The 13383-nt window shown below is 46.7% G+C and overlaps 1 protein-coding gene across 10 annotated transcripts in view; it reads left to right on the top strand.

Moving 5' to 3' along the window:
- Positions 1 to 1943: 1943 nt before the first annotated feature.
- MARK2 (microtubule affinity regulating kinase 2) overlaps positions 1944 to 13383 on the top strand; it is a 108943-nt gene continuing 97503 nt past the window's right edge. For 5 of the 10 annotated variants that reach the window (XM_083418739.1, XM_083418737.1, XM_083418733.1 and 2 more), the window contains exon 1: positions 2058 to 2654. In XM_083418739.1, coding sequence (XP_083274865.1) covers positions 2598 to 2654 — 57 coding nt within the window. In that variant the 5' untranslated portion in view covers positions 2058 to 2597. Of the gene's footprint in view, positions 2655 to 10038; positions 10193 to 13383 lie in introns of those variants that run through there. The other 5 variants (XM_083418734.1, XM_083418742.1, XM_083418744.1 and 2 more) reach the window with 4 other exon arrangements.

Here is a 13383-nt window from a genome sequence, read left to right as displayed (position 1 = left end):
GTTCTGCTCTGCCTCCGAAGAGAAGTGTGCAGTCTTCATCCTTTCAACAGCAGCATCATAGCTGGTGCTCAGCCACATGCAAGATTTTCGCTGCATAATTTCCCACCCACCTTGTTAGCGGTTCTTATGTGAGATATCCTTCTTCAGGAAGGGAAAGGATAAGGTGTGGAGGTGGGGGGTGGGTGGGTGAACAGCTGGGGAAGCTCATTATTTTAAAAAAGAGGGCAAGGGAAAGAGGAAACGTATTTTTAAACTAATAAATAGTGTCCGAGTTTGCTTCTATCCCGTTATTTATTTAGTGCATTTCTATCCAGCTTTCCCCCCACCCCACCCCACCAAGGAGCTCAGAGTTTTACAACATGGTTCTCCTGCTCCTCATTTAATCCCCACAACAACCTTGTGAGGTTAGGCTAAGAGGTAGTGACTGACCCCAAGGTCACTTATATGGGCCTTTAGCTTTGCAACATCCATTTAGCCCTTGCAGCAGGAAAGTGATCCATAGTCTAGGTTTAGTCCCAAATAAATTTTGCCATCATTATCCAAGAGGCTAACGGGGCGGCCCTTCTGGCATTTGTCAGCCTGACAAGGGTTTAGGGTTTCATACAGGCAGCAACTTGAGACGTCTGCTTAATTAGTTAAAATATTTGGTGCTGCTTACAGGTGCCACTTGGGCCGCGGGTGGCGTTGTGGGTTAAACCACAGAGCCTAGGACTTGCCGATCAGAAGGTCGGCGGTTTGAACCCCCGCGACGGGGTGAGCTCCTGTTGCTCGGTCCCTGCTCCTGCCAACCTAGCAGTTCGAAAGCACAAAGTGCAAGTAGATAAATAGGTACCGCTCCGGCGGGAAGGTAAATGGCATTTCTGTGCGCTGCTCTGGTTTGCCAGAAGCGGCTTAGTCCTGCTGGCCACATGACCCGGAAGCTGTACGCCGGCTCCCTCGGCCAATAAAGTGAGATGAGCGCCGCAACCCCAGAGTCGTCCGCGACTGGACCTAATGGTCAGGGGTCCCTTTACCTTTACAGGTGACACTTAATACCTATTCTGTGTTTGTAAAACCTTGGTTGTTTAGCGTGGCAGACCCTACTGTTGGAACTCCTTGCCTATTGAGATCAAAGCAGGCGACTTCGCTGTACTCTTTGCGGCGCCTGCTAAAAACATCCCTGTTTAGAGGAGTCTCCCCAGATGCCTAGAAATCTGGGACAATTTTCAGACCCTCCAAGTGTCCCTATTTTCCAGGTCCAATCCCAGATTGACAGAAGCCGTCCTGGTTTCTTATTTGATCCCGGAAATGCCCCGCTTTTCCTTAGGACGTCCCTATTTTCATTGGATAAACGTGGGGAGGGTATGAATTTTGATCTGTTTTAGTATTTTAACTTCTGTATGTTTTAAAGCATACAGTATGTTTCTCTGTTTTCTCATTTTCTAATTATTGTAAACCACTTTGAGGTTGTTGGTTGTTGTTTTTTACAGTCAAGCGGTATATAACTTTTATGAAATAAATAGAGAGACACAGACACACACAATATATATTTATTTTTCCGCCCATCACTTTTAAACCAGAGGATGGAGGAGAAATTAATTCGGATATTTCCGTGGAGCCCGAACAGGACACAATTCGGGTATTTCCGGACATTGCCAACCAGAACCTATTCGGCTGTTTACGTCCATTTCCGAACTTCTCTCTCTCTCTCTCTCTCTCTCTCTCTCTCTCTCTCTCTCCACAGGTTTCCGGATGTTGCCTCTACCTCCCCCCCTCCCTCTCCCAGTGACTTTCTCTCCCACCCCAACGCAATAGAAAGCTTTAGCCACGCCCTCTCCTTTTCCTCCCTCCCTCTCTCTCTCTCTCTCTCTCCCCCTCTCTCTCTTTTTCGCAAAGAAGCCCCGCCTTTCTTTCCTTGCCCAACCAATCAACTCTCCGCCGGCGCCTTCGTGTTTTTCCGTGCACCGTGGGAAGTAGAATCGGCTTGGCGTTCGGAACTTTCCGCCAGACCGCTGGAGGGTAGCGGATGACGAGAGCGAGGCGTGCGAAGCAGCCGTTGTTGTCGAGGCCGCTTTCGAGTGTTTCCGGAAAACAGGCGGAACTTCCCGAAGCCCGGCGGAGGCGGCCATGTTGGGAGCCTCCGCTGTGTGAAGCTGAGGGTCGGCGAGTGGAGCTCGGGCACCGGCAGTGACGGGAAAACGGTGTCCGGGCCCGGTTCTGGAGGCGCGCCGGGGCTCGGAAGCCTCAGACCAGACAAAGGCTCGCTTTGGGTCCCGGCGTTTCCCCGCTTCGGGTTTTTTCGACCGGTGCGGCCTTGTCCCCGCGCCTCATCCTCGGCCTCGCGTGAACTGTCAAGCCGGGCTCCCCTCATTCAAAGCCGGCGGGGCGCGGGACCCACCTATGTATAGGCGGTGCTGGTGCCTTCCGACCACCCATTGAGCCCCATTTCCCCCATGCTGGTGGCTTGGCCGCCCCCCTCGCCGTGAGGAGGAGGAAGAGCCGGAGGAGGAGGAGGAGGAAGACCCCGACCCCTTCCAGCTGGGTCAGGGCGAAGGAGAAGGGGAAGCAGCTGAGCAGCAGTGGGGGGACTCTCCCCTCAGGCCCTGCCCAAGGGAGCCATGTCGAACAGTGGTCGGAGTCCCCTGCCCACCCTCAATGAGAGAGACACGGAGCAGGTAAAAGGGCTGGATGTGCATTTGGGGAGGGGGTGGGATCCAGCAGGGAAACCTGGGGGTTCCTTGATCCCACATATATTCCTTCTGTTGGGGTTAATGTGGATGGGGAGGCATGTCTAGGTTCTTCTTCGAAAGGAAAAAGGAAAAGTGATCCTGGTTTGGCTAGCCCAGCACATGTGGGAAATTTAGCAGAGGGAATCTTCTTCTTTTCCCATGTCACAGAAATGTAGTGGTACATCTGTTTGTGTGGGTATGTGAAGCCTCCCACGTATTCCCCCCTCCCCCACCAGGCTGTTGTCAGAAAGCAGACAGATATTTTTAAAAACATAGCACCACACGGGTGGCAATCCTGCATGGGAAGCTGGATAAGTGCTGTCCCTTTAAGAGTTGCGTGGTAGGGAGAATCTAGCCAGATGAGATGTTCTTCACCTCCCACCCATTCCCCCTCCTCAGTCTAAGTCTCTGGAGCACTGTGATGGGAAAAGCTTAAGGCTGCCACTTTCCTTTTTAACTGCCTGTGTTCCTGTGCCTTTTAAAAAACCTATAAAAGCATTTTGAGGCATGCAGAAATATAGCAGGTGAAGCGTTGTTCAGCTGTTTGTGCAATTCCAGGGAGTGTGCTTCTCTTGTTTTTATTTTCCTGTTTGATAGGCAGGTGCAGGGAAAGATTGAAAAGGTATAGAAAAGAAGGGGCAACCCTGACCTCCTCTGTGCTCCAAAGGTTTGGGGGTGGGGGAAGAGCTGCATCCGACTTGATTTTCCATTCCATGTACTGTAATGTTTAAAGGGGAGCATTCTTCGTGGAGCAGCTTCCCATGAAGGGATATTGTTACTGCTTTTTTTAAAGTGACTCTGCTCCTGTGCTGCTTTTCAACAGTAGGTTGTTGTGGAGAAATTCAACAGGCATAACTCTCACCACCACTGATTCATCTCTTACGTGGGGGATGCAGGGGGAAGCTTACCTTTCTAGATCTCATGAGCAGGGTTAACAAAGCAACTCAATGAATGGCAACCCTGCCCTGTAAACTTTGGACAAGGCTTGAGTGCTAGGAGGAGGCTGGGAAAGGAAACCTTCAGGCTTACCTTCTTCTTGTAAAGGTGGATGTGTGGGGTAATTGGAGTGGTGGCAGAAGTGAATAACATGCAGGGTAACATCCAGGAGGGTAGGTAAAAACACCAGGAGCTGGGGAAGAAGCGGCTATTTGGGTGGAGTTACTACTACCTGTTACTTGTTTGGGACATCGTGAAAGGTATTGCTTTGGTGAATGGTTTGGGTAACAAGCAGCCACCACTGGGATGAATGAATCACAGGAAGGTGCAGCTAAAGGTGGTTAGAGAATATCTTTCTTGCATCTTTTCTCTTTTTATCCAGAAAGAACACTTGGGAACTGTACTTAATAGTGAACAGTGCTGGTACTGAGAGGAGCTGTATTGGTTTGCTTGCTGGACTGAAGAAGACAATTGAGCAATGGATAAGAGGATGAGGTTGAATTGTCAGGAATTGCATGTGTGTGTGTAATCTTGCATTTTATTCTGAGAGATTGAGTCATTGAGTAGTCTTCCCCTTTTTGCTCTTTTGTGGCAGGGAGTGCTGTTGTGGGATGCACTGGGGAGCCAACTCAATCTAGAAGGCTGCAGGAGGTTGAAATACCATGTGGAGACATCACTCTTCTTCTCCCATTCCCCCATCCCCCTTAAGTACCACTCTTGCCTTCATGCTTCTCTTTGGATTATTATTTTGGATTGAGGAAGCTTGTCAGTGAAGCAGGTAGAGGATAGCACATTTTCTAGACATGTAGATAGGTCAACTACCTCAACTGAGTTTGAGGTTTGATGTTGCCCAAATGATACCTTAAACCACCGATAAGATTGCAAAGTCTGGTTCTGAGAGGTATATGTCAGGAACACTCTGTCACTTAGGTTCAGTCCCCATTCTGGAGTGCACTACCATGGGGGTTATCTCTGAACATGATGTATGTTGTGATAGCATGAGTGAATTGCCCAGGTGCTGTGGACAAAGGGCATCTCCTCAATGAAGGTATACCATTTTCATGCCCTTAAAAGGGGTTTCATGCAAGAGTTTGAAGCGACACCTTAACATGTGTTCCCCCCAGCTGACAAACCCTTAGAGATTCCAAGTGATGAGGCATCATCTTGTTTGGGTGACTTCTGAGTGCCTACCTAATCTATCTGTGGCCAATTTTGTAGATGACACAGTTCAAGTGCTGAAAGCACTCCATACATGTTGTTCAGGTAATCCTTGTAATCTAAAGTAGAGCAATATTGTTCCTATGTTTCAAGTGTAGGGTGGAGACTGAGAGAAGTATGGTTTCACCAAGGCCACCTACTGAGTTTGTGGTGAGGTGCAGTTTGGACATGAGACTTCTCAGCTGCTATGCTACATGTGGAATGCACATAGAATATTTCAGTTTTATAAGCTACCTTCTTTCAAACTAGGAGCATTGCTGGGTCAGGCCAGAGGATGATCTACTGCTGCATCATATTCTCACAGTGACCAAGCAGATGCCCTAAAGCAGAGCTTTCCAAAATGTGTCGCGACATGTTAGTGTGTTGGCTACAGTGTGTAGGTATGTCATGCGAACGTTCCCGCGCTCCTCCTGGGGCTGGAAATGGGTTAGTTTAACCTCTAGTTTGCTAGTAAAACTGAATTACTGTGTCACGAAATGATGCATGTCTAAAAAGTGTGTCACCAGCATGAAAAGTTTAGAAAGCTCTGCCCTAAAGGGAAGCACGCAAACAGGACCTGAGTGCAACAGCAGCTCCCCCCACTTGTAGTTCTCAACAACTGGTGTTCCAAAACATACTGCTTCTGACACTGAGGACAGAACATAGACATTGATGGCCTTACCGTCTAAGGTGGTAGCCATCACTACCCTCCTCTTGGTACAAGTTCCATAGTTTATCTGTGCTGTGTGATTATGTGCTGTGCAAAGGAGTACATTCTTTCATATGTCCTCTTTCTTTCATCTGTCCTGAATCTTCCAACAACCTTTCCTTGCCTGCCATAGCTTATTTTTTTTTGCTACTGTACATGAGGAGTGATCATGTGTACTCTCTCCTGCCTCCTTACATCACTTGACTGCCCCCAGAACCAGCACTCCCTCAGAGCCGAGAAGAGGATAAAAACCCGCTTCCCACCCTTTTTGTCTCATTCATCCCTCTTACGTGCCTATTTCTCTCTCCAACAGCTTTTTGCTCTTGTGGGCTGCTCTTTGCAGCTTCCGCAATCTCTTAATTGCGTTGGTGGGACAATTCTTTCTTTGGTTGGGCTGGGGCAGGTGGGTGGAGGAATGCATCAAGGATTAGGTGAGCTGTAGCTGATGGTTAAAAATTTCCTCTGTAGTTATACAATACATGTATCTTGGGCCACATCCACACCATACATTTGAAACCACATTAACAATCGTGACTTCTCCCAAGGATTCCCAGGAAGTATAGTTTGTTAGGTATCCTGAGAGTTGTTAGGAGTCCTCTATTCCCCTCTCAGAGCCACAATTCCTAAAGTGGTTTAACAACCAAACCCTCTTTCCAGTGGAATTGTAGCTCTGTGAGGGGAAAAAGGTAAAGGTACCCCTGCCCATATGGGCCAGTCTTGACAGACTCTAGGGTTGTGCGCCCATCTCACTCAAGAGGCCGGGGGCCAGCGCTGTCCGGAGACACTTCTGGGTCACGTGGCCCGCGTGACATCGCTGCTCTGGTGAGCCAGAGCCGCACACGGAAACGCCGTTTACCTTCCCGCTAGTAAGCGGTCCCTATTTATCTACTTGCACCCGGGAGTGCTTTCGAACTGCTAGGTTGGCAGGCGCTGGGACCGAGCAATGGGAGCGCACCCCGCCGTGGGGATTCGAACCGCCGACCTTTCGATCGGCAAGCCCTAGGCGCTGAGGCTTTTACCCACAGCGCCACCCGCGTCGTGAGGGGAATAGGGGTGTCCTAACACATGTCAGTACCTTTAACAAGTTGCAGTTCCCATGATCATTTGCGGGAAGCCATGGCTCTTAAAGTACTATTTTACCACTTTAATTGTCTAGTGCGGATGTGGGCTTGCCCTTGGTAGTTCAGTCCTATGAAGAGGCATGGTTGAGCAGTAGCTTGTGGGTGCCATTAATGGGGTGACTCAGTGGCAGACAGAGATAGATTTAGGTGGCACAATCCACTGATAATTTCTCCCGCACATTCCTCATTAAAGTGAATGAGAATGCAAGTACAAGAGCACAGTTCATTTTTTTCAACAGTGCCACCTTGTCTTTAGCTGTGATTCCTTAACTGCAGAGGCTGGGCTAGATGACCCTTGGGTGTACCTTCCATCTCTACAGTTCTTTGAGTCTATGATAATATCCTGATGGATTGTGCTCCAAATTACAGTATTGAGTTGTGGAGGGTAGTGGAATGGGGAAAGGGCTGTAGAGCATCTGCTTTGCATGCAGAAGGCTCCTGGTTCAATCCCCATCATCTCCAGAACGAGAAAACCTCATGTTGGAAACCCTGGAGAGCTGCTGCCTGCCATTGTAGACAGTACTGAGCTTGATGGACCCAATGGTCTGACTTTGCAAAGGCAGATTCCTATATTCCAATGAGAGTTTGCTGTTTGGGGTTGTCCAGTGTGTGTACTGACTCATTTCCAGCAATTTATAAACTTCTCCATTTCAGCTTGCAGTGGCTGCACCTCACTTTGGAAGTTGAACACTATGACTTTAGGGTGAAGGGTGGGTAATTAATGGTGGTAAAGGTAAAGGGACCCCTGACCATTAGGTCCAGTTGTGGCAGACTCTGGGGTTGCGGCGCTCATCTCACTTTATTGGCCGAGGGAGCCGGCGTACAGCTTCCAGGTCATGTGGCCAGCATGACTAAGCCGCTTCTGACAAACCAGATCAGCACACGGAAACGCCGTTTACCTTCCCGCTGGAGTGGTACCTATTTATCTACTTGCCCTTTGACGTGCTTTTGAACTGCTAGGTTGCAGGAACAGGGACCAAGCAACGGGAGCTCACCCCGTTGTGGGGATTCAAACTGCCGACCTTCTGATCGGCAAGTCCTAGGCTCTGTGGTTTAACCCACAGCGCCACCCGCATTCCTTATTAATGGTGGTAGTAGTAGTAATAATAATGCATCACACTGTCCCGTCTTTGCCAGGGGGATGGGTAATCCTGAGCCCCTTCCTTATTCTGTATCTTTCCATTTAGAGACACCTTGAATCCCCTGCCCTATTATGTGATGCTGTTGCTTGCTCTTTCTGTTTTCTGACATATTTTTTGCCTTATGAGAAGGTTGGGAAATAACTGCTGCTGCCTCTTTGGGGAAGGGCCATTGTTCAATGGTATTGCTGCTTTGCATGCAGAAGTTTCCAGGTTTGATCCCTGGCACCTTTGCATAGGGCTGGAAATGTCCCCTGCTAGAAACCCTGGAGAGCCACCATCAGAGAAGACAGTGAGCTAGATGGAGTCTGTGCAAGGCAACATCCGATGTCCAAGAGATGCTGTTTCCTTTGCTAGCACACTGGGCGCTCTGCCTTTGAAACTCCTACCGTAGTAAATTTCTCCCTTCTCCTTAGAAAGTAACTTCCTAAGGTGACACTTCTTGATCTTCCCAGAGGTGGGGCCATGTTAGTCTGGTACAGCAAAAATAACAAAGAGTCTTGTGGCAACTTAAAGACTTAGCACATTTATTGCAGCATAAGCTTTTTTGGACGCATCTGATGATACATGAATTGTTATCCTGAGTTACACAGGTGTATACAGTCTATTCACATGGTTTGGTGGCTGGCTGGCTGTAAACAGTGAGGTCAGAGGGAAATAAAATGCAGAGAGAGATAATTACATAATTAACTATGGTAATTCACAAAACAGTTATTGATAATAAAGAGATCCTGGCATTGATATGCCAATTAACACACACACACACAGTGCATTGAAATCCTTTGTCTTGAGCTAATTCACAGGTGATGGTATTAAAACCCTTGCTGTATTGAAATCCACCACTTCTGTGTTGCTATTTTACTTGTGATGTTCCAGAATGGCTACTTTAAGGTCATCTACAAGAGAATATTTTGGGTGGGTGAAATGTTCCCCCTGCTAGCTTTTTAATATAAACCTTTCTGATATCAGGTTTGTGTCCATTATTCTTTTGGATAGAGACTGGTCTGTTTGTCCTACATAGAATGTAGAAGGGCATTCCTGACAAATGATGCCATATATCACATTGGAATATGAGCAGGTGAATGAACACTTGATGTGGTGGATGACATTATTAGGTCCTGTGATAGTGTTGCCAGGGTAGACATGGGGACAGAGTTGGCACCTGCTGCTCATAATAACTTATGTACTCTGCTGGATCACCTGTGTGGTGCTACCTCTCTTCCCCATATTTTCTGTTTCCATCATTTCAGATCCCTTCTCAGAATTACCCTCCACAAAGCCTTTGGTTCAACTGCACATTCCTCATCACAGTTCTATAGGTTGGGGAAACCTGTGACATGCCCACCCTCTCATCTAGCCCTCTGGATGTTGTTTGTTTGTTTACCATACTTATGCACCTCTTGAGGCAGTCTGTAAGTAATACATAATAATAAATACAGTATGTGTAGCAGTGAAACGGAGAGAGTACAATGCATCTACAATATGGGCTCTTTGGGGGGAGGGGTAAGGTATGAAGCCAATAGGTAATAATAAATAAGAATTATTGCTTCTAGGTCTTTTGGCTAAGGTCAAGTGTAGTGTAAATAAGAATTCAATGCAATATTAAACAAAGCTGCAATACAGTTCAATAAAACAATAAATCTTTAAAAACAAAAGCATAGCCACACCTTTTGAGAGATGTCCTTAGAGTCAGTTATCTGTTGGGAGTGGCTCCAGGCCCTGTTAGCCTTCGCCAGCACAGCTAATGGCCATGGATAATGGGAACTTCAATCCAGCTATGTCTGGAGGGCCAAAGGTTAGCCACCCTCAATATAAGGCCTTTCAGTAATTATAATAATTCATGATTTCTTCTGGCTTCTTCATCATGCAGTTTTACATGGCCCTTGTTAAAACGTTGATTTTATTAGTATGGTTTTGATTTGTATTCTGTCTTGGAAAGTTACTTAGAAAGGTAGCGTATGCATAATGCATTGATAACAATTGATTAATAGAATAAAAATCGGTTTTGGATCATCCTTGGGAAGATTCTTGCAACTCTCTAATCCAAGCAGGTTAAATAGCAATGAGGGCAACTCATTGGTCTACTGAGCATTACTTACTCTCCACTGTTGTGTGTGTGTGTGTGTTTTGAAAAGGGGGGGAGTTGTGCTTTTCCAGAAGGTAGTTGCAGGGTGGGGCAAGACAGGGTGCAGCAACTGTTCCGGTTCTGCAAAGACTGTGAGCGCACCTTGTGACGTGCTTAACAGATTACAGGGGAAAGGTAGGAAGGGTAGGTAGGGGTGGTTACTTGAAAACACCAGCTGCAGGAGAGAGGCCTGGCAGGCCTTGAATTCCTTCTCAATGAGCCTTCACCCACTGGCTTTGCTGTCCTCTCCTCCTCCGGTGAGTCTCCTCAGGCCCTGCGGGTCAGCAGTTGTGCCGCCTCCTCAGTTTTGGCTCCCACAGCTGCCTTCCACTTGATTGTGCTTTTCCTTATTTTCCCAGGGGAGAGTGGTCACCCTCCCTATGTGTTACAGAGGGGAGGGGGTGGGAAGCCTCTAACTCGAGTCTTTGGGGCTCTCCTCTTTCTTGCTTTCTCTGCAAGCGCATGCATGTGTCTTAGCAACAGGGCCTGAAAAGGACAGCTAGCATGGAAATGAGACAAGTATAACAGTGGACTAAATATATCTCCAACATCCTTTATCTTAGGGGTGGCAGAGGAAGAAAAAAAAAGAAAGAAAAGAAAAAGGAGGTTTGAATCTGGTGCCTGGTACCTTTTCTTTTGAGCCCTTCTAGCTTTGGTCTCGTCAGTGGGGATTTTTTAAACAAATGTGGGTCCAGAGAAAGGAAAGCACATCCTCCACCTTGGTTTATAAAGCAAGAACATCTATTTATCAAAATAACCAAATTCAGCCAACATTTAAGCATGACTGAATCAAAGTAGTTCTCTCCCCTCCTCCCTTCATCCTATTCTTTCCTCTGCAGTTTCAGCTTAAACTAGTTGAAAGCGGAGGGGGGAAGAGCCCATATGACTCAGGTTACCTGTGGCAGCTGCACCTTCTTAACTGAGTAACTGAAATTTTGATTTATTTATTTTTTGTTTCCTGAGAAGCGTGCTGCTCTTTTCTCCCTGTCCCCCTTTCCACTCTGGTTTTAACATTATAATACATTTCTGTTGCTTTTTGCAGATCTTTCTTTGGTAAATCTTAAGTATTCAAGTATCCCCTTTAAAAGTAAAGTGAGGGGAGATTTCCCCCACCCCATCCCTTGGCCTTGTCTTGGTTGAATGCTTGTATACACACAACTTAAACCCTGTTATTATATAATCTAATCATACAAAACTCCCTTTTTATTGGAAATCCTGTCCCCAGGGGAGAGCTGGTCCGCTCAATCATCCTGTTGCTTTTGATGTGTCCGAAACATTTCCGATAAACAGGTCTGTGTGCTACCTTGTGTGGCTGGCTCCATCTCCTGGCTGGTGAAACCTAGCAGCGTGGCTGGAGAACTTCTGCTCCCATTTCCAGCTGGACCCTCACAGTTGTTCCATCGGTCCCACTGTGCAGCTGGTCTGGGCCCCATCCCTTCCTTGGTGAGAGCTTGTCAATGTGGCATGAGGGCTGTTTCCAAGGGACATGGGGAAGGTATAACTTACGGAAGAAGCAGTATGTGGGGGGTGACACAGCCCTTTGTTGCTGAAGAAGTGAACCCCCACCATTCTTGGCTCCCATCTTTTTTGATGGGGGTCAAAGCGAATGTAGAAAACAGTTGAAAAGGGAATGCTTTTGTTTGGATCCAGGCTTCCTAGCTAAGGGTTGTGCTGGTTGAACAGGCCTAATCCAAGTTCCCAGCCTAGAAACTGAATGTCTGAATGACTGACAAGGCCAAAAAGGGAGAAAGGGGTCATGAACTCAGTGGCAGCAAAGTGAGGATTTACATGGAGACAGTTTGCACTTGCTGTCTAGGAGCACAGGCTCCCATATACATAACCACAGCAGGATATTTCTCTTGAAGCATCTCAGCTTTTGACTTTCGGCATTCGTGGTTGGATCTCTCTGCCCTTCTGTTTGTTATTTCTGTCTCCACCCCCCCATTGCTCCGACAATTCATATTGGAAATCTGTGGAGGCCAATACCAATAGGGGTGACTTATGCATCACTTTGCAGCCAGCTGTTTTTGTGTCCCTTCCTCCCACCTTTTTCTTTTTATTCCTGCTTCTTGAGGACCCTTGTGCAAGTGCGGTTGGTGAGATGCAGTGACTGGATATCATGTGTGTCCTGGGAGCGCATTTATTCAGCCAGTCTAAGAAGAGGGTTCTTAACCCACCTTTTGCTTTCCATTGGGAGGGTGGAGAACGAGGAGGAGGGCAAAGTTTTCTCGCTTGCCAAACTGGTCAAGCCAGTTCTGATAATGATTGGTGTTCTCTTTCTTTTTCTGTGGTGCTCCAGGAGAGATTGAGATTTAAAAAAACACACATACTGTATGCCAGTGTTGCAAGCTACACTTGATAGATGGTGAACTTTCTGTAACAAGTAGAGAGTGTAGTTAACACCCAGTGGAAAGCTTGGGCTGTAACAGTACATTTTGTTATCCTTTATTGCCCAGTATCCAAGGCACATGCTATGCAGATTTGCAAATGTAGTTGCTTAGACTAGAGCACGCATAGTCTTAACACCTCATTCACGGGTAGAGGAATCTCCCCTCTTGTATCCGTGGTGTGTAATAGTTTGCTGCATTTTTATCAGATTTATTTGTTGCTGTAAATTCCTAGCATCTGCCCCTGCTGGTGTACCTTTTTAAAAAAAAATGTAGGGTTACAAACCAAATGTGCTTTGTTGGTGTGGCATAAGTCACAAATGAGGTTCAAATCTCACCTCAGCCACAGATTCAAGGGGCATTGGCAGTGATACGGGGTGGAAGCGTTGCGAGATTTTTTTTTCAGTGCGTAATTTTTCTATGTGAAATTTTCTGTTTCGTAAGTTCATTCGTAACAACAAATGGATGCCAAGTGCAAATAAACATTTAAGCAAGTTTTTTAACTTCATACAGGTATAATAAACATCTCAAACAAAACTTTCTGGAAGCACCTGGTCAGCCACTGTAGGAATCAGGATGCTGAACTACATGGATCTTTTGGTGAATCTCTCTCTGTCATCTTTAATGCTGACTCTTGTACTATAGCTGCCTGGGCCTTCTGGCAAATTCCAAAATAGCAGCTTCTCCATGATCTATGCATTTCCTGGACAATGTCTAAATGGCAAAGATCTGAATAGAAGCCTTTTCTCTCTGCCATAGCTAACGTGGCACTTGGGACCAGTTTTTCAGCTTTGGTTGAGCTGTGTGTCTTGAAGCCATGTAGTCTGCAGTAGTATTGGAGCTACTCAGTGTGTTTTGGAAAGAAGTACAACTGGGTCTCTCAGTATTCCACTGACCAGTGTTTCTATCAGCAGAGGTGTTCAGGTACCGTATTTTTCGCTCTATAACACGCAGCAGGCTATAACACGCACGTAGTTTTTAGAGGAGGAAAACAAGAAAAAAAATATTCTAAACGAAATAGTGGATATATGATTTTTGTGGTTCATGCTGTGGCCACAGAC

This window comes from Podarcis tiliguerta (genome assembly GCF_965153285.1).
Source record: "Podarcis tiliguerta genome assembly, chromosome: 16".
NCBI classification, from domain to species: domain Eukaryota; kingdom Metazoa; phylum Chordata; class Lepidosauria; order Squamata; family Lacertidae; genus Podarcis; species Podarcis tiliguerta.
Note: the sequence above shows the minus strand (reverse complement) of the source record. Positions and strands in the feature narration are given on the sequence as shown.